The sequence below is a fragment of the Tinamus guttatus genome, unplaced genomic scaffold (assembly GCF_059628265.1).
Source record: "Tinamus guttatus ecotype Peru unplaced genomic scaffold, ASM5962826v1 Tinamus_guttatus_pri_ptg000227l, whole genome shotgun sequence".
In the NCBI taxonomy this organism is placed as follows: domain Eukaryota; kingdom Metazoa; phylum Chordata; class Aves; order Tinamiformes; family Tinamidae; genus Tinamus; species Tinamus guttatus.
In genome coordinates this window covers 3973416-3998315 of record NW_028288761.1, presented here as the reverse complement: position 1 = coordinate 3998315, position 24900 = coordinate 3973416, and the positions used below count along the sequence as shown (strand labels likewise).

At 39.5% G+C, this 24900-nt stretch overlaps 1 protein-coding gene across 1 annotated transcript; it reads left to right on the top strand.

The window, feature by feature from the left end:
- The first annotated feature begins 22670 nt into the window (after positions 1 to 22670).
- Positions 22671 to 23851, top strand: AGTR1 (angiotensin II receptor type 1). Its single transcript, XM_010223531.2, has one exon. It carries the CDS (start codon positions 22671 to 22673, stop codon positions 23709 to 23711), a length of 1041 nt encoding a protein of 346 aa, XP_010221833.1. The 3' UTR covers positions 23712 to 23851.
- Positions 23852 to 24900: the final 1049 nt, after the last annotated feature.

The following is a 24900-nucleotide window of genomic DNA, read 5'->3' as shown; positions in this document are numbered from 1 at the left end:
CCACGGGGTAGATTCAATCGACAAAGCCAAGCTAGGAGAATAAAATACCACAATGAAGCAGTATTAAAACCTAAAGCCTGTAAAGTTGAGGAGAAAAGCTTTTAGGGGGTTAAAGAGAGACTGTCTCTCATTCTGTGTGGAAATTCAGAAAATCATCATTGTACTCAAAGGTGAAAAAGAGCAAAACGACACAGCACCACAGCCACAGCGAGGCTGCCCGAACAGAGCGGGTCTCGTCCAGGTGACCTGCGTTACCTGCGAAGCTCTGAGCACCGCCAGGAAGCCGGACCCCAGCGCCACGAGCCCCTTTGGCTGCTGTGTCTGCCCGTGAACTCCACAGTCCAAAGCCGCCGCTGCTGTGGCTGAGCCAGCGAGGAGCAAAACCCAACGCAGGCACTAAACTAACGCTCTGCGTTAGCAACTTTAAAAAGCAAGGGCATGTCATGCCCTTCTCATTCAGTCCAGCTTCCTAAACTCACAGTACATACTGTCAAAATAATCCACCACTTATCTGTCAAAATAAAACCAGTTAAACTTTACAGTGTTGAGGCAATGATTTGAAACGTGGGCTTTTTTGGACTCTTCAGATTTCTCAGCCTCCTCTTTTGCCGTATGCCATGACCATTATAAGCGGTACAATTAAAGCATAGCAGTTGAGGAAGACTAGGATTAACGCATATAGCTTCCTGTAAAGAGATTAACTACCTTAATTATTCAAAGACCTGAAGAGGAAAAAAAAAATGTACATTTCCATAGCTCTGCGCAGGCAGACCTTGCAGATACTAGCACCACAAATGTCTAAAAATGACCTCCTTCACCTGTCACAAAAGACATCTCCCACTCCTGTTTTCTCCTCGACTCACACACACTAATACATATTGCTCTTAGCAGATTGTTCTAGCCTTAGCAAAGACAGTGGATGACAGCAGCAATATACATTCCACTCCTCCAAGACAAGCTGCCAGCACTTTTCCTACAGCTGAACATGTTCGGGATCAGCAAGAATAACCACGTTTGCTTTTTCTTCCATTTTTCTTTTCCTTAACAATTTCCAGTCACTTTTAGCTCTGGTAGATAGATAGAAACAAAACACATACTGTAAATGCAGCGCATTGACAAAAGAGAAGGAAAAAAAAAAGCCTAAATAATAGATGCAGTGAATTGATAATGACTCCTGGTCCCTTTTCTCAGGAGAGGTCTAAATGTATAAACAGGATGTGACTGAAATACTCATGGGAGAAAGAGCGTCTTTGGAAGATAAGTGTTTCTAAAGAACCTTCAGTTAATTCTCTCATCCTTAGGCAACTCCTCAGCCTGCTCAGATCCATGTGGCACAAGGACTTGTAAAACCTTCCGGTACAGGGAAGACCTACTGAATTACTCATTTTATGTTAGACAAATGCATAGCTATATTCTATGCACAATTAGCTATTTTCTGAAAGAAGCAGCAGCAGGAAAGTGTATCAGAACTATACGGCAGAAAAGAAGCAGCACGAAACAAATCTTACAAACTACAGTGTTTTTCTTAAACCTGGCTCGTGAAGTCCAGTGGCATGGGGATGTATCAGCTCTCAACAAAGAAAATAATTCTACATCTCATTCTTGCAGAAGAAAATCTTGAAAAGATATTAAAAAAAAATGTCCAGATGTAAAATATTACTTACTAAAAATGAAAGGTTTTTAAAGGGAATGTTCTTTTGAAGTCCCAGTGAAGATACTCTAAATAATTTACTCTGCATATACTACAAGTGATTATTTTAATAAACATAATTACTGAAAAAGCTATCTATTGTATATGATAGCAAATAAGTTGCTGAGCCAGTCACTTTCTGAATGGTAGATGTTTGACCTAACACAGGCAGTGGAAAGAAACTTGCTTTTCTAAGCCCTTTCTGCATGACAGACAACTCAATTAATTTTTGTGCGAATTTATTTCCAGTAGTTCAATTAAAACAGAATTCTAGTCATTAAGTGTATTATTTATTGGATGTTCCCATAAATCACATTTCTACAGTGACTGCATGTTTCAGTGCTCATCGTGTCAAATTTCTGCTATCAGTATTCTGAGGATTCCAGACACAACTCCTGATAATGATACTTTCCCCAAATTCCCCAAATTACATGAAACATGTGAACATCCACCACAGATAAACAGAAATCAACAGAAAGTGCAGCCAATTCAGCCTTACCTGCATCTTAAAAACAAATAAATAAAGCATTTTTTTTTCATGTCATTCAAGTACAGTCATGTCAGTACAATTATCCACTTTCCTTTTTTGAGGGAAAGGGATGATGAAAGCAATAAAGGAAACAACTGGTCCCAGGCAGTGATTAACACTTTCAGAGTCATTTGGTGCCTCCAGGGAGCCCATGTTTCTCTAAATCTAGCTTTGTGATTTGGCTTCAGTTCCTTTAGCCCAGTTCTAGCAGGCTTGAGAGGCTGCTAGAGGATAAACCCCTGCACACATCCCCTCAGCCCGGCCTGCTCTCCATCAGCTCCATCCTGCAGGCTTTACCACAGAAGAGACTGAGGCAGAATCACTCCCAATGCACTGGCAATATCTCCCAAACACACTGATACTCAGTAGAGTTTTGTGATCAGTGACACACGTAGAGAGAAACTTTGGGGTACACTGTGTGCCATATGTCAGGAGTCCTACGTACAACAACTTATACATCCAAGGGAGTAGAAGAACAAACTTCAGGAGTAGGCTCACGGTCTGCAGAGGCCTGAGCAGCATTTAGTGGCAGTCCCTGTAATGGTAAACTTGTGCACACACGTGTAGCTCATCATTAGACGGTATCTCAGCACCATCGTCAGAGGAGGAGCCATTTACACACTAACCAAGTAGCCCGAGGGCAGAGAGCTGCCAGGAAGACTACTTAGATCATGAGCTCTGTTCTGATGAAAATGCAGATGCTTTTCCTTGACAGCACAGAGCGAGCAAGAGATTCTGCTAGAGGTGAATTCTTGTCTCCATGTAACCCACTCATGGTCCAAATGTGGGACAACAAAGTTCACGTAAAGCTCCTCAGTTCTGTATTTCTGCTTGAATCTCTGATTAACAGTCATGTTAAGCACGTCTCAAGTCCAGATGTTTTCTGTTGATTTACATTTTCTCATCTCTAAGGTTGCTATGGATCCTAACAACTATTACTTTCAATAAAGGTACCCTCCTTATCCTTAAAGGATATTACTGCCGCACTGTCTTCCTTACAAGGGCCTTTGCAAACACACTGGGTGTGTAAGAACAGCCTGGAGAACACTCTGCTGTCATGTAGTTCCCATTGCAAGCATTGGCGCTGCCCGTAACTACGGACAGATGGCTCTAACATAAAACAAGATTCCTCAAATCCTGTTCCTGGCGAGCCGCATAATGGCAGCCTCAGAAATCCTGCCTGAGAAGTTGCTTCATGTCCCGTTTACCAGATGCAGATTAAGAAAAAAAAGAGAGAAACAGAAAAACCCCTCATACACAGAGTGCTATTTTCCTTGCACCAGCGCTGACGTGGAGCAAAGAGGTACCAGGACACTTGCTCCAGAGCGGCCTGTTCCCTTCTGCCCCCTGCTCCCACGGAGCAAATCAAGTTGGCAGCCCGAGGCTCCTGCACGTCCTGGCGCTGAGCGGGCCCCCATCCCGCCAACATCGGCGCGGCCCTCGCGGCGCCCACGAGCCGCGGCGCCCACGAGCCCTCCCCGCGCGTGGGCGGGCGGGGGGCTGCGGGGCCGGGCGGGGGGACGCGCGGAGGGGGCGGCGGGGGGTCTCTCCCGGGGGCGGGCGGGAGGCGGGCGAGCCGCGCTCCGCAGCGACGCCCCTCGCTATAAACGCGGCGGCCGCGGCGCGGAGCGAGAGGCGCCGCGCGGCCGGGGCAGGAGCCGGAACGAGTCCAGCCTGGTGCGGAGCGGAGCGGAGCGGAGCCGTCGGGCCGGGTAAGCGCGGGCAGCGCGGTGCCCCAGCCCTGCTGCCCGAGCGCGGGACGGGGCGCTCCGAGTTTTGGGGGGGCGGGTATCGTTCCCCATAGGCTCCGGCGGGGCTTAGACAGGGTTGGCATGAAGTTGGCAAGGACAAGTCCTTCTCCTGGGCAAAGCGCAGGCATCGAGATGCTGCTCCCCGGCTCGCTGCGCTCTCAGCCCCCCTTGCTTACCTTCAAGACAGCTAAAGGGTCCCAGCTCACAAACTCCTGGCCAGGTCCTGTGCATGAGCTGTGTCTGCTGCCTTGTCACCAGGCTCAAGCTGCAGAAGACCATTTGACAGCAGGCATGGCCCTTGGAGCAGTAGCCCCTTAGACATCAGCCGCTTCCTGACAGCCTGTGCAGCCACCCTCTCACCTCTACTTGGGGCCAGAGGAGCCCCTCACATCACAGTTAATTCACTAAATCCATGATAGAAACTAATTTAAAGCATCCCCCCCCTAAAGCAGGGGATACTGAGTGTTTTTTGACTTGTACAAACACCTCTCAAAGTACAATTTTTAAACTTTAGCCACTGCTTTCTTCTAAATTTTGTAGCAAGCACTGTCCCTAATGAGACTGTATGCCATTTCTACAGGAATGGAGTAATCTGCACTCAGATTTTTTTTTTTTTTAATCACCAGAAGTTAAAATCCAGCTTCCAAACTCATCTTGGATGCTCAAAAATGAAGCAGGGCTAGAGTTCTTCAGCAAGTCCAGGTCAGTTTCTGCAACTTACTATTCTCCTGCTTTCCATACTTTGAAGTGCTTAGATTTTATCAGTTACCTACATCCACAGACCATATATATTCTTATGACATACCAGTAAGTAGGTAAATCAATCAGTTCATAGTATGCACAAACAGTAATTTGCAGGATTAGATTACGCCTATTTTTATATTCCCGCTACCTCCCTGGATTTAGTGAGCTATATGGAAACAAATGACAGCCGGATTCTGTCCAGAGTGTGCTACAGTTCCCTGTAAATTTCCATCACTTAGATGACTTGTTTAGGTTTTCCTGTGTTGTGTAGCATGGGGCTGTCTCCAAATCGGGTTCAGTAAAATTGCAAGCCTTAAAAAGTGATAATACTACGGATTTTTTTTATATATATTGTTATTTTTGGAGCATTTGCCATTTTCTTTTCACTTAGTTCTAGGAACCTGTACCACTAACATGATTAGATTTTGCCTGAACAAGGAATATTGGGTATGGCCTGAAGCAGGTAATTACCGGGGTGATGTAAAAAGGCTCTCACAGCTCTGTTTGTGAGACACAAATGTTGCATGCTCCTCACTATGGCAGTCCCTTCTGTTTGTTTCCATCATAGTCTTTCAAATCACTGCATCTTTTAAAAACTGAGTCCACAAAGTAATTTTTTTGTTCATTTCTTAATTTTAACTTCCTGCCTTTCCAGCAGAATCATGGCATTTCCATACATTTTTTTTCTCTATACAACTGAACTACATAGCAGTCAAAATATCAGTTATGTCTTCACAGCGTATGTTACTAAACTGGGAAAGCAAACTGGTCCTGTACAATTTAGGAAGACAAAATCGTGTTTATCATGAAAATTGGATATAGTTGCTGCGATCCTCCTCTTTTGTCCAGCTAGGAGATGCAAACATAGTTCTTTGCTCACTGGAGGAGGGCACAAGCAACCCTTTCCCAACGGTGCAAGATGCCCTGTGTTCTGCTGGGTACCAGTGCCCTGTGTGGGCTGGACAGCACCTGGAAAGGGTAGCTAGAAAATTACCCTTTTGAAGCCAGAAAAGACCAGCCAGAAGAGCTAGTATCTGCAGCACTGCCCGAATGAGGAGTGTGCTACCTCTCTGTTTAAAATATCACAGCAGCACAACCTGTTTCTATACTTCTCTTAGAACAGGAAAAACATCTGTATTCTTGTCTTATCTCTTGGTTGAATTATACTCAATATCTGATATATTCAATTTCTTTTTGTCACTATTGGTAGTATTCTAAAAAGAGGCAGATACAAAAGATGGAGGTAGTGATTTAACTACATATTCCAGACCAATTCTGTTGAAGTGTAGGGACTGCATATGCACACATGGACATGTTGGAGAGCCTCACACTGAAAGTTTTATTTCAGAGGCAGTTACAGCATTTTCCTACACTTCTAAGTTTCCTGCACTGTGGTAAACTTATCCTCTGTGTTTGTTAAAGGAAAACATTTCAGGGATCCTTTTCGCTGGTACTTTTACAGCTCCACTAATTAATAGGGTAACTTAAAGTTATACAAACTTTCACTACACTGTCCCGGTTAAATTCTTATTATGCAAAACGCGTAGTCTGTTGGAAGTGTTTTAAATAGTCACAAATTATCCTCATTTGGTCACTCCTTTTTTTCCTCCAAACCTTCTTGAGATACAGAGCCAATAGTGTCACCTGGAATATTCATAATGTGTTTTAGTGGTATGACTGCACACATTTTAAGGCATCTAATCAAACTGTGAAAAACCTCCATTTTATTCCTGAGGCCCTGAACGTACAAATCCAACAACTTATCTTGTTTTCTCTCCTGATGATTTCATAAGAGGTCAAGTTCTATCCTGGGTTCAAAAGAGATCATGGATTTTAATGCACTATTACAATCAAATATTACATTTGATTGAGTTTATATTGTACTTTTTTTGGCCAAATCTGGTTATCGTCTTTCAAGAGACACCTCAGTAAGAGAAGAAATAGGCTAAAGCTTAATCTGAATATATTACACCTAAAGCTGAGTTGGAGGAATGGACTATCAAGATTCACTAACATACAAATATATCCACCTGCACAGAATATTAGATATGCCGAAAAAGTGGCCAAATGGCATATTTGGAGAGAAAAATAAATAATAATAAAAAAAACCACAAAAAACTTGCAAAAACTATTTGTGACAAGAAAATTGGCAACCAAGCAACAGAGCACTTCTAGCGCCCTAAGTGCTACCTAAAGAGAAGTCTGGAAGTTTTTTTAAAAAATGGCTGTCTCCTTATCCAGAATGTAGACAGCTCAGGCACATAAATAAAACTGCATGGATGTAGCAAAAAAGATTTATTTTATGGGGGGTAGATCTGTATGACTGAGATCAGAAACAGGGGGGAAAAAAAGCAAACAAAATGAACGCTTAGTTCATCTAGACTATTCATAGCACTTAATACATCTAGATTCTAATCCCAATTAAATAGTAGTTACACTTACTATTACACTTTAGCCCTCTTGCAAATTCTGGGAACTATTTTCCATCCTACAATTTTAAACCATCATGTTACCACGAAGTGTGATCTCAGAATCCTTTCGAAGTTGCCAGGGATGTGCTTACCTCTGGGAACTGCACAGGGTACAGCCTGGCTGCTACGGCCGTAGCAGCTGAGTGGCATGGGCTCCTTTCTGTGCAGGGAAGGGAAAAGTGGTCCATGATCTTGAAGTATATAGCAAGGAGCTAAGGAATTATTAGTTCAGTGCTGTGCTATGCAGGCATGCTGTAAAACTCCCAGTCTTGTTATCTGGTTTTGAACACTTTATATTTTTACATATATTGTAGAGTTTTACATGTTTACTCAAAGACTAGAGATTTAGCTAATCTTGTTTCAGTCTTCAGCCTTATCTAGCTTGCTGTCCATGTTCGTGCCTCGCACTCTTAGTTGTGCAACAGTTTCCTCAGAAATGGTCCTTTGTGCTAATGCTGTTACTGTGTTCTGCCATATGCTCCCCCCAAATAAAAAAATAACAGTTTTGCAGTGTTCCTGAATAGCATCTGCAATCTGTGGACAGTTCCTACTCATGAAAGCTATGTGATTTTTAAAATGCCAGCCTCTGCATTGTTAGGATCTCGTTTAAGAAACTAGGTGAGATAACTGCAGAGCATCACTAAAAGTTTTAGAAATATTGCAGAGTTCTAAAGACAAAGTTGGAAATATGGATCACTGGTAAAGACAGGTAAGAGGGAAAACTTATCCTCCAATCCCCATAGCACCCATAGTGTTGGTTTCTACCAGGCTAATGGGAATAAGCAGAGGCTAATTTCTATTGCTGAGAGTTTTGAATGCCAGCTACTTATGTGGGGTTATAGGTTTCATTGTAGAAGTGCAATCCTGTTTTCAAGGATCTGTTTTCAGTTCTGTAACTAACACTTTATGCAAAGTAGAGATTTTTGCATGTAGCACAGGTTGAGTTCAACCACATTGGAGAAATGAGTGTGCTGCAACATAACTTACCTGCGGAACTTAAGGATGCATCGACCTTGTGCAGGAGGCCCAGACACAGCAATCTGCTGAGTGCCAAGGCCAGAAAGGTTGTTTTCTTGTATACCACTGCTATTGCACAGAAAGTTACTCATCATCTTCTTTCAAATCTCTTCCCTGGGGTCTCAAAAATGCTGCAAGATAGAAAAGTCAGTAAGCTTTTGCTAACCACAATTTTTTTTTTTTAGTTCACTTTTCATCAAGAGGTTTGTCTCATAAAATCTCTTTTACCAAAACACATTATCTACCCACAAGTCTTTGTACTCAAAGCATTTATACTGTATTTTATATCATCTTCTAAAAATCATCTTTTGGCAAAGCAAACAATGAAAGATGTACCTGAGACAAATCTGTGTTTTTTTTAAACATTGCAAGAAATTTAACCAATCTGGCAAATAATAGAAATTATGATACTCATACTCTGCTTTTTACCTCAACTGTAACAAGTAAGTTAAGATGTTATCTTTATTGTAAATCCTAACAGCTGTGGTTGTTTGAGGCAAAGTGCATATGAAATAGAATGGCTGGTCTAATCATTTACTGACTTATCTTCAGATAAATGATAGATTAGACTAAAATTACTTTGGGATTTCAACTGGATCGTAACCAGGGGTAGGAAAATTTAAAGCTCGGAATGGCATGCTGTTACTGTTTGCTGTTGCCCCATCATCTAAAAGTACTGGAAATTTGAGGCTCTCAGATGCCTTTTACAATTTTCATTCCATTTGGTTTGCGCTCGATAGCAAAACTGTCCAGGTATCCACTACATATAAAAATGCTAGCAAGAACACTTGGTTACTATTTGTGGTGTTTATCTGCTTTTATTGTAGTTGAGTAGCGTTTCTCTTATAGGGACGGAAAATGGGTAATAACCGAAGATAACCTCACAGCAGGACAGAGAGATCAGACCGGCAGCGCGTCAGTGAGTGGCATGATTGAAGACGAAGCAAAAAGCAAGCTACAGCAAAAGGTAACATTAGCAATAGCTAAAGAAATTGTTATTGAATTTGGACAAGACGAAGATTTAGCTGGTATTTCACTGTTAGAGAGCAAGGCTTAAAAAGGTCTCTAAAAGGCCAGAAAAAACCCAATGATTTAACCAAACGACCAATTTTAACCAAGTCTTTTCTTACTGCTTGATTCTTCATTCCTCTCTATTTCTGGAGTGTACAAATTTGCTAGCTACTGATACATTGTTGGCTAATGGAATATAAAAATCAATAGATTTAGTATAAGAACATAAATAGAATATAAAACAGCATTCCTGAGTTCCCTCAGTTGGTGGAAAACTGAGGGATACACTGAATGAAAGTACTGTGCCTCAGTGTTTCTAGCTCAGAGACACCCGTGCAAGTAGTAAAACATTCCAGAAAACCACTGAACAGCTGGGTCTTTCTTGATAAATGCAGGAGCTGACTTCCCTAAAAATGTCCTGTTGGCAGTTATCCTCCAGTTAACCCTGCTTGAGCATCCTCACAGCCTGGCCAGACCCTGTGCTCGAAGCAGTCAGCACAGAATGTACAAAAATGCCTGGACTTTTTTTTTTTTTTTTTTTTTTTAGAAACCATGTACAACCCTCTCTGCCAGGGATTACAGCATGGGTTTCTCCTTTTCATCTTATTCTTGATAAAATCCTACTCTTTCTCACCTTATCTTCTTTCTCTCTTCATTTCTTTCCTGCTCCTCTTAGCCCTGCCTAAAAGTTCACAACAATTTTCCTTTTTTTTTTTTTTTCCCCTCCCTCTCTGAGTACAAGAGCTGCTGGGGATAGAGATGTTTCTGACAGCCCTGAGGTGTTGGCAGTTGGTTAGGATTTTCTCTGTCCGCAGGTTTTCTCCTTGGTGTAGGATAATCAGAAGTGACACAGGGAGGGCATAAATAGTTATTTTCAAAGCAGGACTCTAGCTACTGTTGATTTCTCTATGATTTTACTATTAGCTTTATTAACAGCTTTCCTTGATAAAATAATTATAGTTTTCCTCAAACCAGGCCTTAATTCAGGTTTCTCAACAGACAGGCCTTCTAGAGAGCACTTTATGGAGAAGGGTTCAAGAATACTTTAAGTTTAAACACCTTTTATCGCGCTCTTCCATTTTTACCACCTATCTTATAAAAAAGGCATATCAGTACAGGACAGTTGCAGATCCAAGCATCCTCTCAGGTCAATTAGTAATTTTCACAATTAAAATTTCACAAGTAAAGCTCACATAAGACCTTTCAGACTGCACCGTGCTACCTTTTCCATGCATTTGTACCATTGAATTTGCTTGAGAACCAAGACTCTGCCTGATCCAAGATGCGCTGGTCACAGCACCACAGATGAGCTCACACTCCACCTATAACAGTTAGGCACCTGCTGTCTAGCCACTAGGAAAGTTATTTTCTTCAGTAATCTATTGCAACTGGAAAGTGTAAGTGTAAAGTGCTTGGAATGGTCATTAAAAAGAAAACACAAGGACCTTTCACTTCTTGGGTTGTCCCATCCTTCTTGATTTGGCCACCTCTATTGCTGGTCCTCAGTACCTGCAAAGAGTATCTGGGGGTGGACAGGACAGTAAAGGGTTCACAGGTTACCAAATTTATTTTCAAATCAACTAATAAATTTTACTTTGGGGAAAAAAAAAAAACAGGAAACAAGCTGTACAAATTTGGCAGAGTATCTGTTTTGTTGTAATTCCACTAGGTGTGCTGCCTTCCAGACAAAGCACTGGGGATCAGGGTGTCTGTTTTATCATGGGTGATAATGGCTTTCACACTGGCTTGGATTAAGGCGTCTATATTTGACCTCCATTCTTTTTGATTAACCCCTTAGCACCATTCCAGTCCCACTAAATTACATAAACCTAAATACATCGCTTGTATTTATACTTGGCTAAATATCAAATTTCCTTGTAGCCCTCATATGATCTGCCTTAAATAAAAGCTCTGTGCACGTGAAAGCACAATCAGGCCTATATTTGCTAACCTTTACTATGCTACTATTTTCTGTTGGGCTCAGCTGTATTACTGTTTTAAAGTTTTTTTTTTTTTTTTTTTTTGGTCTGTACTTTATTAGTTACCCGTACTGTTTTCTGTTCTGCCTTTGGTTTCCCTTTCCCAACCGTAATGAGGCATTCATTAAGAAGCTTCCATGCTGGTCCCGTGCTTTTAATCTTTTAACTTTTCCCTCCAGGCTGTTACTAATATGCTCATTTAAGGGGAAAAAAATAGTCCTCTTGGAACTGTATTGCTTTAGTGCAAAATTTTCCCACTGTAGGAATATCTAAATAATTATATCTATATATGCATATGTAAAATAATGAAGTGTCTCAGTCATCCTTGTACACTGAATTAAGTCCTGTTACAGAGTTCTGAATGAAGACACATTGAAGATCAAGCTTTTTTTTGAATCAGAAAATCAAAATATCACAATTCTTTCTTTGCACCTAAATTCATGGTGCATTTGTTTTCACTTTAAATCTTGTGCAGTAAGACAAATATTATTTTTCAGAATAAGGCAAGGGGGCATATATATATATCTCAACAAGAAGTTTGTTTTTCATCAGGGGCAAAACACATTGGCCAGCAGGGAGTTATGGGGAACATGGTGCTAAAACTTGCACATTAGTTGGTTTGGTTAACATGAGAGATACTTTAATGATACAGTACTAGTACGTGTCTGTGTCCACATGTAAATACCATACCTGCAAGAGTAAGTATTAGATTTTCAGCTAATTAGCATTACTCAAAGCAAAAATTTCTGCCAGTGATTTTAACCAGAGTGGATAAGTAAGAAACAGGGATGTGATTTGTTAGAGTATTTTAGTGGTGGGGGAGTCTTTTTAGATATCATAGCATGTAACATAGGCTACTCAAAGACATAATAACACATTTATTTCTAAAGCTTGAAAACCTCTGCTGCTCATTAATTATCACTTGTATATGTTTGCAGCAGGGGAAAAAGAAAAGCCCCACCTGCAGAAGGGACTGTATTTTACCCTTGCAAAACTTTCAGATACATCATGGCCCAGCCCTGGTGGTTTAGCTTAAAGAAAAGCATAACTAAGGCCTCACACATCAGAAATTTCTGTTTTGCTGAATAACTCACATTAAGTATATGTGCATAAAATCTTGTAGCACTTTTCTTATTTTTTAAAAAAAGAAAATTTTACAGAAAGACTCTTCCTTGTATCAGAAATGTATAAGAAACTATCCTGTAGAATTCATCACTCATCATGTTTATTATCTGACTTTTAACTAGGGAAGGCTCTTGAGAAGCTTATTTTAAGCATTTGATATGAACTTTCACTTCTGCATCTTCTAGCTTTGCAGAAGAGTAACGTGGTTGTAAGAATGTAGGTAAACGATGCTATGGTTTCTGGATCAATTAAACTACAAGAAGAAGAGGGAAGCCTCTGTTTGGACTAACTTGCAATTGCATGAAGAATCCTTATAATCTCTTACATTTGTCAAAAGTAGCTGTGTCCCCTGGCAGCTGCAGACAGCCTTCTGAGGAAGCAACTGAAGTTTTAAGCATCTTTTATACTAGTAACACCACTGACTTTGTTGGAGCTGCTTACTTCACAGTAAAATGAAACTAGAACAAGGCCTAAGAACCTGTACCTAGATTCTCAGAAAAATCCCTTCCTCCCAAGAACAAGTGATTTGGCTCACAAGGAGCCATTAGCTTTGGTCTTTCCATTCCACTTTCTACCATGATCTCTAATAGCGACAGGAAATACCCCAACAATTATTGCATTTTGCTGTGAGCATATCACTCATGAATTAATCATTTCAGAACATTACGATTCCTAGGTTAGATGCACAACATCCTATTTTCTGCTAAATTATCAACCACTAATATAATAAAGACACTGGAATTGTTCAGCCTTTATCTATTTTTATTCATAGGCTGGCATCTGTATACTTATTCACATCACTCTTGCTGGGCTTTCACAGACTAGACTGTAACAGCCGTATTATTTAGATGTGCAACACTGTAAAACCCCTCTGGCCATACCAAATGTTTTTATCAACCTCCCTATACTATTCCCTATTTTGTCCTCTCACGATCATTGCATTTGGTAGTTTCCACATTCGCAGCAGAATTTTTAAGGCCATTTTATCCTTTTCCACATATTTTCTGCAAGGATTGAAAAGCAAACACACATCATGCATTACACTTCAATACAACTAGCCTCAACAAACTCTGTAAGAGATATGACCATTTACCTTTGTCATCAACTCATCCAAAATAACAAAAGTTGAGGGTGATGGGAGAATTTTCAGTGTCTGAGACAGGAAAGCCCAGAAGAAAAACCACCTATGTGCTTGTCACTTCCTCACAGGTGTTCTGCAGGAGTAGCATTACTTTCCTGTAAAAAAAAAATAATAAAACAACACTCGATGCAAATTTATAACATTTTAATTTGAAGGCAGCTAAAAAGTCTTGGAGTTTTACATGTTGCATGATGTGTGAAGAAGAGCCTTTACACGTGTGTGACCTCTCATGTACTGGGGTCAGCATGGGAATAATAGTTTGTGAGCAAAGAAATAAGAAAGACCAGAGCTCAATGATTTTCAAAACCACAGTGTCTTGTAACTCCTTGTTAAGTTCTGCATGCTCTGAACTACCCTACTTTTTCTCCTGTGAGATGGGAAGGAAGAATAATTGTTGATATTGCTATTTTTATATACTCTGAAGGCATCCAGAAGCTTCAGTAAGGAGGACCACATAACTTTAAAGACAGAGACAGATTAATAGGTCTATAAAATACCCAATAAGTCAAACTGCCATTTAAAATTTGTTCTGAGAAGAATTAAACATCTCATATGTGGCATATGATCTCTGTCCTGTGAGAAAAGGGCTTTCAGCAGTGCTTTCCCTCCCTCTAGCCTTGCCTCTCCACAACTTTTAAAGTAGGACTGAAAATAATTCTAGCAGGAAATAATGCTAAAAGATCCATATCCAGATGCAAACTCCACCAGATGACTGTCAGACTGGAAGAATTCACAGTAGAAGCTTATGGCCCATTCACCTATGTAAATAATGCTGACTCAAATTTTAGGTCTATAAGATAGACCTTAGGCTCTTGTCTCTTGTTTAAGGGTTCTCTTAGATAAGACCTTTAAGTCTTATATATCCAAAAGTTACACATCATCTTTCACAGCTCAAACTAATCTCAATCTTTTTTGTTTTTAAGATTTGATGGCTTAACCTTGTTGATTTCAATTCTCTTGGGTACTTCTAAATACCCAGAAGATAATACATAAACAGGCATCAAAGCTGAAGTTTTCCTATGCATGTATTTCCTCTTTAATGATGGTTTCCTGTTTTAGCACAGGATTTCCAAACTGAGAAAGCAGATCAGTTCCCTTAACCTGAACCTGTATGTTCTTCACAAGACAATGACACTTATGCACTAAAATGTTTTGCTGAAAGTTAACAGTAGTACTGCTTTGGCTGACCATAATAAGGGTTCTGTAGATCAGCCAGCAATAAAGCTCTGGACAGACACATGTAACAACCACCACAGCGCCAAATGAACATTCACTAAATCATTAAGCACTAGTCAAGTTGAGCAATTCTTCTTTGGCAATAATGCCTCTGAATAAAATTTCATAGAAATGTGTATGTCAGGATTTTGCAACCTCTGGGGAGAAAGAAATGAAAACAGAACAGCAGCAAAACAAAAACAACAAAAATGCAAAAAAAGGAAAAAAGAAAGAAAGAAAGAAAAAAAAGCAGAGAAGGATATTGGTAGAGCTAATTTTGTCCAAAGAACTAAGTATTGTGAAAAAATATTTCCAAAGTTCCTGGACTCTCAGTACTACCAGAGCCTAGGCAAAAGAAGTCCACATTGCTAGGGTGTTTTTTTGTTTGGTATTTTTTGTTTTGTTCTTTAAACACAGCTTACAATTCTAGCTGTGAAATTATTACACTGTAGGTTGTTAAAAAGCAAAAGTAGAAAACTTGTCACACCTACACATTGTGGAATTATGAAGCATGGTTTGAAAATGTTATGTTCTTAAAGCCAACACATTTTTGCTTTAAAGAGTTTGTTAGAACTTGCCTTGTTCTTCATTCCACAGTCTGCTCATATCAATGACATCTTCCCTCCACAATGAACTTTGCTTCAGGCCCTTGGATTTAGGAACTTTGACTGGGTCACTGTGTCCCAAAGCTAGTGATCTCTCACATTTCCTGCAGAATGGAGCAGATCAACTCCTCCAAAATCTTGGGATCAGAGAACCCTCAGACCTGCCTGAGAGCAGAGGCAGCAGCAACAGGACTGGCCTTGGGAGAATGCTGTGTTTTCCAAGCCAGTTCCCTACAGATCAGTAGAATAACTTACTGATGCTCCAGATGGTTTTTCTCTCCCCTTTTAAACACAGTTGGTAAAGAGGGGCCCTGGAGACCTCAGCCTACAGTCGGAGTGTCCACTCATTGAAGTCTTAAAGAATTTTATGAGTTCTGAAAACAAAACAAAAGCATATTTTGTAATATTGCATTATCTTCCAATAGTGCCAGTTCAGGGAAGAGCAACAGAAAGTATCCAGAAGTTTAATCTTAGTTACTGTACAACCACAGAATACTTGTGGTTAAAGGGTGGCCTTTCACTTGCACCAACTTTTGCCACAATCCACTGTACAGATGAAAGATTATTCTTTATTTTACATGTTTAAAATTAGCAATCAGCTGGCTAAATATCTCTAAAGTCAAGCTTTAGCCATTCAGCGTGAACTTTATACCACATGTAGAAATGTTCTCCATTTCTACAGAGTACTTGTATTCCCTCCGAATATCTTTAGCAGCTTCAAGATATAACCCTCGTGTGCTTGTACAGTGTTTCCTTTAAATATCCCTTCAATGCACTGGGATTCATTGACACTGTATAACCCTTGGTTGACATAAATATAGGACAAGATACTGATTATTTCTGCTTATCTGGCAAAAAAGGGATATAGTTCATTTTGAGTTCATGGTTCTACTTCACTCAACTACTCCTCTCAATAAAATAAATACCACTATAGCAATCACAGCCATGTTAGAATTTTTTTTCCCACATAGATCAAGATGTTTGGAAGAGTGGATGAAAGCTTCTAAGAGCTTTTGCACTTACTGGTGTTAACAAACCCCTTGGCTAAATAGATCATTTGAAGCAGAGCAACTCCACGATGCCTTGTCAGTGTCCAAACGGGTAATAAGAAACGAGGGCATTATCTGAACAGGCAGAAAGGAATAAAATGGAAAGGATAGTTAGGGTTTCACTATTGTTTTTATTATGTAATTGTTTACACTTCATGAAACAAAGCAGTTGAGGCAGTCAAAAAATACACCCCCTGAATGGTAAAATCTGTGTAGACTCATATTGTCATGTAATTTTACAAAATTCCTCAAAACTCCTTTAGGAAAAAAAAGAAGAGATTAAAAATGGTTCTGAAGTGGTATTTTTAAAAATAAAACATCTCCCTTTAAATAGAAAAATACATGTTTGAGTCAAGATAGCCAAAAAGTGAAGTTAACCTAGAGTTAGTAAAATTATTTTTAATCATTCTGGTTGGTATTGGGGAGAAAAAAAAAATGTAGACTACATCTACATTTCTAAAGTAAACTATAATTTTACTTTCCCTCTAAGCCTTTTTTCCCTTCATTTGTCTCAGAAACCTTACAAAGTTTAAGATGCATGTCTTCTTTGAAAAAAATAAAACATCAGAACATTCTCCATGACTTACTAGCACCAGAATTGGGCTGAGGTTAGCAGAACCAGGAGCGTACTAGGATCAAAATAGGCAGTTGCTATTAGATACTATTATAAAAACTTAAAATTGTTCACTCTGGTACATTATATTTAAATGGAGAAGTCACATTAAGACATTTGTTTTGTGTTTGCATCTTAAAGAAATAGCATTGAAGGAAGAAGATAGAAAAAGCTAAGCAACAACCTCTGAATACAAAACAAAGCAAATATTATTTTAAAATAGGAAATACAGACCTCTAGTGGTCAAAACGTGTAGGATATGAATTAAACTTCAGAGCATCACAGTGGCTAACTGTGGTACTTCATTTTATTCCCCCTGCCTCTACCCCCGCCCCCCCCCCCCAAAAAAAAGAAACAAATAATTTCAAAATAACACCCCCAATTCCTCTATCTAATCATTCTGCATGCATTGATTTTTCCTGGGGAAAGAGTCTTTTCATCTGTCCTTTTCTCATATAAATTTTATGACTAAAAATAGAGCAAAGCTGAAAGCTACTTAGGAAGTAAATGGAAAATTAATGAGAGTTGTCTATGAAAACAAGCAGAAGAGAGATGTTCACGCTTTTCAGAATAAACTGTGAAGACCATCACAAAAAAGGACCGACTTTATGGAAGTATGCTGGGGGAAATAAATACAGAAGTTCAAGGTCAAAGTATATAAACAGAGCTTACATGGAAGGAGTAACTGGGCCACTGCTGGCACAAAGCAAGTAACGAGCAATTTGGAGTTTGGATGTAAAAGGAGCAGCATGTCCTAGAAAGATTACAGCTTGCCAGTTAGCACAGATGAAGCAGCCCAGTTCCAATTGGTGCAAGTTAAAAGCTAAAAGAACCCATGGAGAGACTGGGGATTTAAAAAGATAATTGTTTTGCAAAATAACTTAAAAATACAATTTTATAATCTTAGATTGTCAAGGAAACACCAAAACACTGCCTTTCATCTAGATGATTCATGTTTACAATAGTTAAATTTTAATTAACTTATTTCATTTTGTTTTTCTTACTTTACATAGCAAATAACTATTGTAATTGCTGCTTACTAAAAAAATGTTTTTCAGATCACGACCCTACTCTTGCCAAAATCTTGAGCATAGAGGACATTTCACTTAACTTATGGAGCAATTGAAAGAAACAATTAACTGGCAGTAATACAACTACACAGAAATATATTGGCATAAGTCATGCAGATATATGTTTATATGTTTGTGCTTCAAAAATATCAAAGCATATTTCTGGAGGATCAAGTTAAGCACCTTAACGTAACTCAGAAGAAAGAAAAGCACTCACCACAAAATTGACATAATTTCCACTAATTATGGCAGTTTTGTGAAAGACTGAATAGGAGGCCAGCCATACAAAATGGAATACAAAATAGTAATAAAAACAAACAAAAAAAAGAAAACAAACCAAAAAAGGTCTCTACTGAGCTCCTGCACTTCCTGTTTGCTCTCCTGTCATGCCACCTTTTGATCCAAAATTTGCAAAAGCAGCAACCACTTTCACACTTTTGGATAGGGGTTTTGAAGCTTGCTGGGAACATACTGTCCTTCCAGCATAGCATTAAACACTGGTTGTTATTACAGGAGTATCTCCAAAGCTAAGGAATTTAAAATGTTCCTTAGAGTTCTACATGACACTTAAGGACTTGTGTCCTGCCCGGACCATGAACAGATGCTGTCCATAAGTTTCACTGACTGAACTGTGTTGGAGCCACAAAACCAGGGAGAGGCCCATGTGAAACCCTGCAGCAAGCTGAGCTTTCCCACGTCAGCACAAACCTGCGTATTGAGATGCCCGACGTCAGGCACAGGGCTCCCAAAGCAGCCCTTGCCCTTGCTCTGCAAGCACGGGCTTGTCATAAATACATGAGCACAGGTTTTCTGCCAGAGTATCTGATCAGAGAGGAGCAGCACTGGACAGATTGTTATTCTATTTGATGCAGAGAATATAACCTTATTGCTAAATGAAATGAACAGCAGTGCTAACAAAAAGAGGGAAGAGACTGAACTAGGCAGAGGAATTGGAAGAAGAGATTATTTGCTGCGGCAATAAGCATAAAGAATGGATGGGTGGAATTGCTGTATAGGATAAAAGGCAGTGAAGTAAAGCATTTGGAAACCATCATTAGTTTTCAAAAAAAAATTGAAAAAAGGCAAATTAAGTTCTTGTGATAAAGGAAAAAATATTATGCTGACAGTAAAAAGTGTGTGTAGTATACTGAGCATATCGTACCAAAACATTACACAGCCTCTCTTCTTCCTATGTAATGATTTTGCATAAAAATAAAGTGTATCTTCCTTTTAAATGTGGTTTGTATGAAAAGCAAATAATCCACCCAGCAGATGGAGAAGACAAAAAAAAAAAAAAAAACCACCCTTACATTACCTAATGGTGAGGTGCCTAATTAGTCACAGTTAAGTCAGCCTGAATTTATTTAGCCAGTGTCAAAGCAAATATCAAAAACACATTTCCATTCACTGGTGACGTCTGCTTACCCGTTTCCAGCACTGAGGCTCCCCCAGGAAGCCGCGGCCGGTGCTGGTGTATCCGGGCTCCCGCGCTCCTCGGTGTTTCGCCAGGCAGCGTAACGCGGATCCGCACGCGCCCTGCGGAAGCCAGGAATGGAGCAGTACATAATGGAATGCTTCAGACTGCTCTACCAACTATTATCAGTGACTTATTATGATCATTGTAATTAAAAAAGATAAAAGGTCAAACAAGACAGTAACATACAACAGGGGTTTGCTGCTCACCAGATAATTTGCTTTGAGATTGATGTTGCTACACCATTCACAGTCGCATCAGTTCAATCCTCTTAGAAAAAGCTCCATGTGTATCAGCCGTAAAATTATCTAATTATCGTTACGTTAATTCAGGTCATTCGAGGTATCTTAAATGGAATTATCAATGTGCACAGTTTTGATACTTGCATTTAACTGGCCAGTGGTTTAACCAGCCCTAGTGAATTCTGGCAGCATAGGGTTGTATTAGCCACCTCTTTCTGTGCAGTTCCTAAGAAAGCTCCCGTACTTCACCAGGGGAAGCATTTACTTTGTCTGAATATATAACCATGGCCCTGGGACAAGCAAGTGAACTTCAGCAAGGGATAATGACAGCAAAAATAAGGGTTTAAAATAATAATACATAATAATAAAAGAATAAAATAGAGGAGTAATTCTTCTTCAACCTGAATGGGGCCTTTATCTACTTTACTGTAGGTCTGATTTGCACAGATAGTTTTCTTTTCTAGAAATTACACTATGGTTTCTTACTGCTGTTTTTCTGCTGTAATTTCAATGGGTGCATAAGTGAGCAAAGGAAGTGATAACAAAAAGACCATGCAGCACCGGCATGTAGCTGGGACAAGGCAAATATTTGCAGACCTTGATGCTTCAGAATCTATCAGTTACTGTCAAAACTTCTTGGTCACTTCCACGACCCAGGGCTGAGATAAGAGGACTTCTTTATCTTGCAATCTTTTTATATTGGCTCTCCCTGTCCTACAGATAACACGACCTTCCACAGAGCCAACCCCCATTCACTCTAGCTTTGGCATGGTTTAAAAGTCAGGAAGTTGAGCTCAGGATGCAGAGTACCACACATGGCCAGAATGACATCCATTTTTTTTGTGCCAGCTGTGTTTGCTTGAGTATTTCCACTTCCTTAATATGGTAAAAATAAGCAATGTTGTTTTCAGGCACCTGTTATTATTGAGGTAACTAGACTTAACTCACAGAATGAATTGGAGAGACTGGGAAGAATTAAATGGCAGCTCCTGACAGAAGTTTTGTCTTCAGTTGCATTTAATTACCTATTCCATTCTTAATAAAATTCCCAAGAAACTAAATCTTGAAATAACCCTGTTATCTTTATTGAAATGAATCAGGTTATTAATGCAAGAATTATTCCCAGTCCAGGAAAACATATAGGACATTAGTGACGATAAAGATGCACTGAGCCTGTTAAGAGCATAAACTAATAAAATGGGAGCCAAAGGGTGATCTTGCCCAGAGGCTGGCTGCAGTTCACGCACTTCGGTTCCTGCTCTGCCTCACACGTCCTGCGTGGGCTTTGCCAACACATATCCATGCCTCACTTCTCTATTTAAAAGAAACAATCCATTTGGATGCCAATTTTCCTTAATCTGTTTCAGGCAGCACAAATTTCATTTCAACAAATTTCAACTGTCGGGATGCTGCAGGTAGACATAAACACTAATCTGCAGTAGTAACTGCAATTTTTTCAAACCTCCACTATTCATTGAGAAAAAAAAATCTTCTCTATAGACCTTGCAAAGACTTAATATCCAAGTCAGTTTATTACCTGCTTTCTAAAGTCATAACTAATTAATGAAGTCATTTTGGAGCACAAAGTCCTGAAAAACCCAACAGATGTCCTGTAAAACTGATTTTGTACCATTTTTAGACATCCTTTTTTTTTTTTTTTTTTTTTTTTGGTAATACGCAAAATACTTTAAATAAGCTTTAAATCTCAGGAGCAAAAGTTTTTGTCACTAGCAAATGGCAATACGAATTGATGTTCTCACAGCATCTTTCTTAAATTCTTTTCGTAGATATACCTGCGAAAAAAAATTAGTACAGGCCTGGATTTTCATGCTATATTTTTTCACATTATTATCTAAAATATAATTCCAAGCGCATCATTTTCTACAGAATAGCCAAACTTATGAAAAAGGCAACTACAGAGTTTCAGAATGAAACAGCAATGACGTTAGGAGCTAGTATAGACAACATATTTGTTTTCTCAGTTTTGTGGACCGAGAGTCAGTATACCCTTTGGCTGAGATTGGTATAGGATTTATTTATTGCTTTACTCATATGCCCTGCATTCGTTAACTGTGGTTTATTTGCAACTCCCTATAAAGGGGATGAAAAAGCTCCTACATGCTGCTATAGGTGTTGTATCAAGGCTGTAATGAATAATCTCCTCTTTATACCCATTCCAAATCAGAGAAGATCAAAGGTAAAGGAACTAGTGATTCATATTAGGGCAAATATTTGGCCAGATAAGATCTGGCTCTATCTACTTACCTTCCACATAGAAATGATTCAACAGAAACACACAGTGTGAAATTCCCAGTGAAGATAATGCAAGTTCCAAATAAAAAACAGAATTTTATAATTGAGCCAGTCAATATCTGTAGTTTTGTGCTAAAACAGAATAAACTGCAAGATTACACTTGCAGATTTGAGACTAGGTTACCCCTTCTATTCCAGCCGAAGAGAACACCCTATCCCCATGGATCAGGAACATAGTTCTGTTTTCATGGACAGTGAGGGCAGGATTCTGCCCCAGACTTCTCAAAGGCATGGAAGAAACAGGCAGAGCTAGCAAATGGATCAGAGGATGTTTATGAAGAAAAGCTAATTAAAAGTTTCTATTGTTTTCCATTAAAAGTTTTCCTGAATAAGTAGCAATTAAGGCTTTGGCCTACAAGCCATTTTTTTCAAGTGAAAGCAATAGGTAATGGTTGGTTAATGACAGATGAAATTCTTAATTTACTCTACAATTCCTATGAATTGGAGGTGAAAATGCCTTACGATGATGTAGACTCCCAAGTAGGCACAAAGTATGAAGTTTAATTGAAAACTTTTCCTAAATTAATCTTCTTTTTGTATAATATTTCCTTCCTTTCCCCCTGCCTCCACCCACACCAGGTGTGAACTTCATGTTCTTCTCTGAAAGCAGGCTGTAGAGGAAGAGATCAAAATGGTCCCAAACTATTCTACCGAAGAAACCGTGAAAAGAATCTACGTCGACTGCCCAGTTTCGGGAAGGCACAGTTACATCTACATTATGGTCCCAACTGTTTACAGCATCATCTTCATCATAGGCATATTTGGGAACAGCCTGGTCGTTATTGTCATTTACTGCTACATGAAGTTAAAAACAGTAGCCAGCATCTTTCTGCTGAACCTGGCCCTGGCCGACCTGTGCTTCCTCATAACCCTGCCGCTCTGGGCGGCCTACACGGCCATGGAGTATCAGTGGCCCTTCGGCAACTGCCTGTGCAAGCTCGCGTCAGCGGGGATCAGTTTTAATTTGTACGCCAGCGTGTTCCTGCTCACGTGCCTCAGCATCGACCGCTACCTGGCCATCGTGCACCCCGTGAAGTCCCGGATCCGGCGCACCATGTTCGTTGCCAGAATAACTTGCATTGCCATCTGGCTCCTAGCCGGGGTGGCCAGTCTGCCCGTCATCATTCACCGCAATATTTTCTTTGCCGAGAACTTGAACATGACGGTCTGTGGGTTTCGGTATGACAACAATAACACGACACTGCGGGTTGGGCTAGGTTTATCTAAAAATTTGCTGGGCTTTTTAGTACCATTTCTGATCATATTAACAAGCTATACCTTAATTTGGAAGACCCTGAAGAAAGCCTATCAAATACAAAGAAATAAGACCAGAAATGATGATATTTTTAAGATGATTGTGGCAATAGTATTTTTCTTCTTCTTTTCCTGGATTCCTCACCAAGTGTTCACTTTTCTGGATGTATTAATTCAACTACATGTAATAACAGACTGCAAAATCACTGATATTGTGGATACAGCTATGCCCTTCACCATCTGCATTGCTTACTTTAACAACTGCTTGAATCCCTTTTTCTATGTCTTTTTTGGAAAAAACTTTAAAAAATATTTCCTTCAGCTAATAAAATACATCCCACCAAATGTCAGTGCACATCCCAGTCTGACAACGAAAATGAGCTCCCTCTCCTATCGACCACCAGAAAACATACACTGACCTGCTAAAAAGACTGCTGGGTCTTTTGACACAGCGCGATGTGTTTGGCAATATCCTGTTCCAGAACAGCCTTGTGAACCGAGCAGCAAGAGGGACAGAATTCATCTGCAGTCCTGAACACACAGCTTACTGCTAAAACATTAAACCACTTCAGAGAAAACATGCTCTGTATCTGTAAACTCCTACTGTAATCTGTCAAATCATACTGTAAGGATTTATCAGCGGCCTTTCGTTTTATATTGTGAAGAGGACCGCTAGGTTTCCAGTTTGTGCTTCTTTACTGGGAGCAACGTAAATGGTGGACAGGTACAGGGGGTCTCCCCCAGCATCCTGCCGTTTACTTCGGAGAGGATAGGTAAAACTGAAAAGATTTCTGGACTGGAGTTAAAGGAAAAGCATGTATGACATTGCATGAATTCAGAAAGACCTGCTTTGCACATACCTGAGCCATTTTAGTGTAAGTATCCAGAATTTTGTTCAAGGAGTCAGAACAGGTGCGCTGCCTTTTTTTTTTTTCCCCTCTGTAATTACATACATCATTATATTTATATTATAACTTGTTATTCAAGTGTATGTTACATCTAAAAGCCCAATGTGAAATTTGGATAGAAATTTAAGGACTGTAAAATTGATCCAATTCCCCCTTATGTTATTGTTTTTTCATTTTAAAGTGGCAAAAGTTTATAATATATGCAATAAAATGCAGATTTATTTATTAAGTATAGAAGAAATATATTTCTAGATTTATATTCAAACTTAAAGTTATCAAATAGTTTAACTAGTATGCTCTCACCACTAAACATCTGAGACCAAACTTTGTTCTTGACTTTTATGGAGTTATTCTGTATTTGTAGAAAACCAATCCTAGAATAAGGAATATTTACTCCCAATAAGACTCTATTTGACTTGTATTGAATTACTTCTAATTTACACGAGCATAAAGCAAAACAAAGTCTGGCTCAAACTTATTTTAAAGATAATTTCCTGAAGTTAAAATAATCTTAAGTCAAAATCCAACAAGAGGAGTTATTTCTATAGTTTTATACTTTAAAAAGGAGCTGGGATCAGGTCTGAGAACACCATGCTTTTTTCTGCTCTTTCATTCATTTACTTTAAGGCAGTTTCTTGAATTGTGGCTTTGTTCTTCCAGATGCAAAATGGGAGCAGTCTCTACATATCTACTTTACAA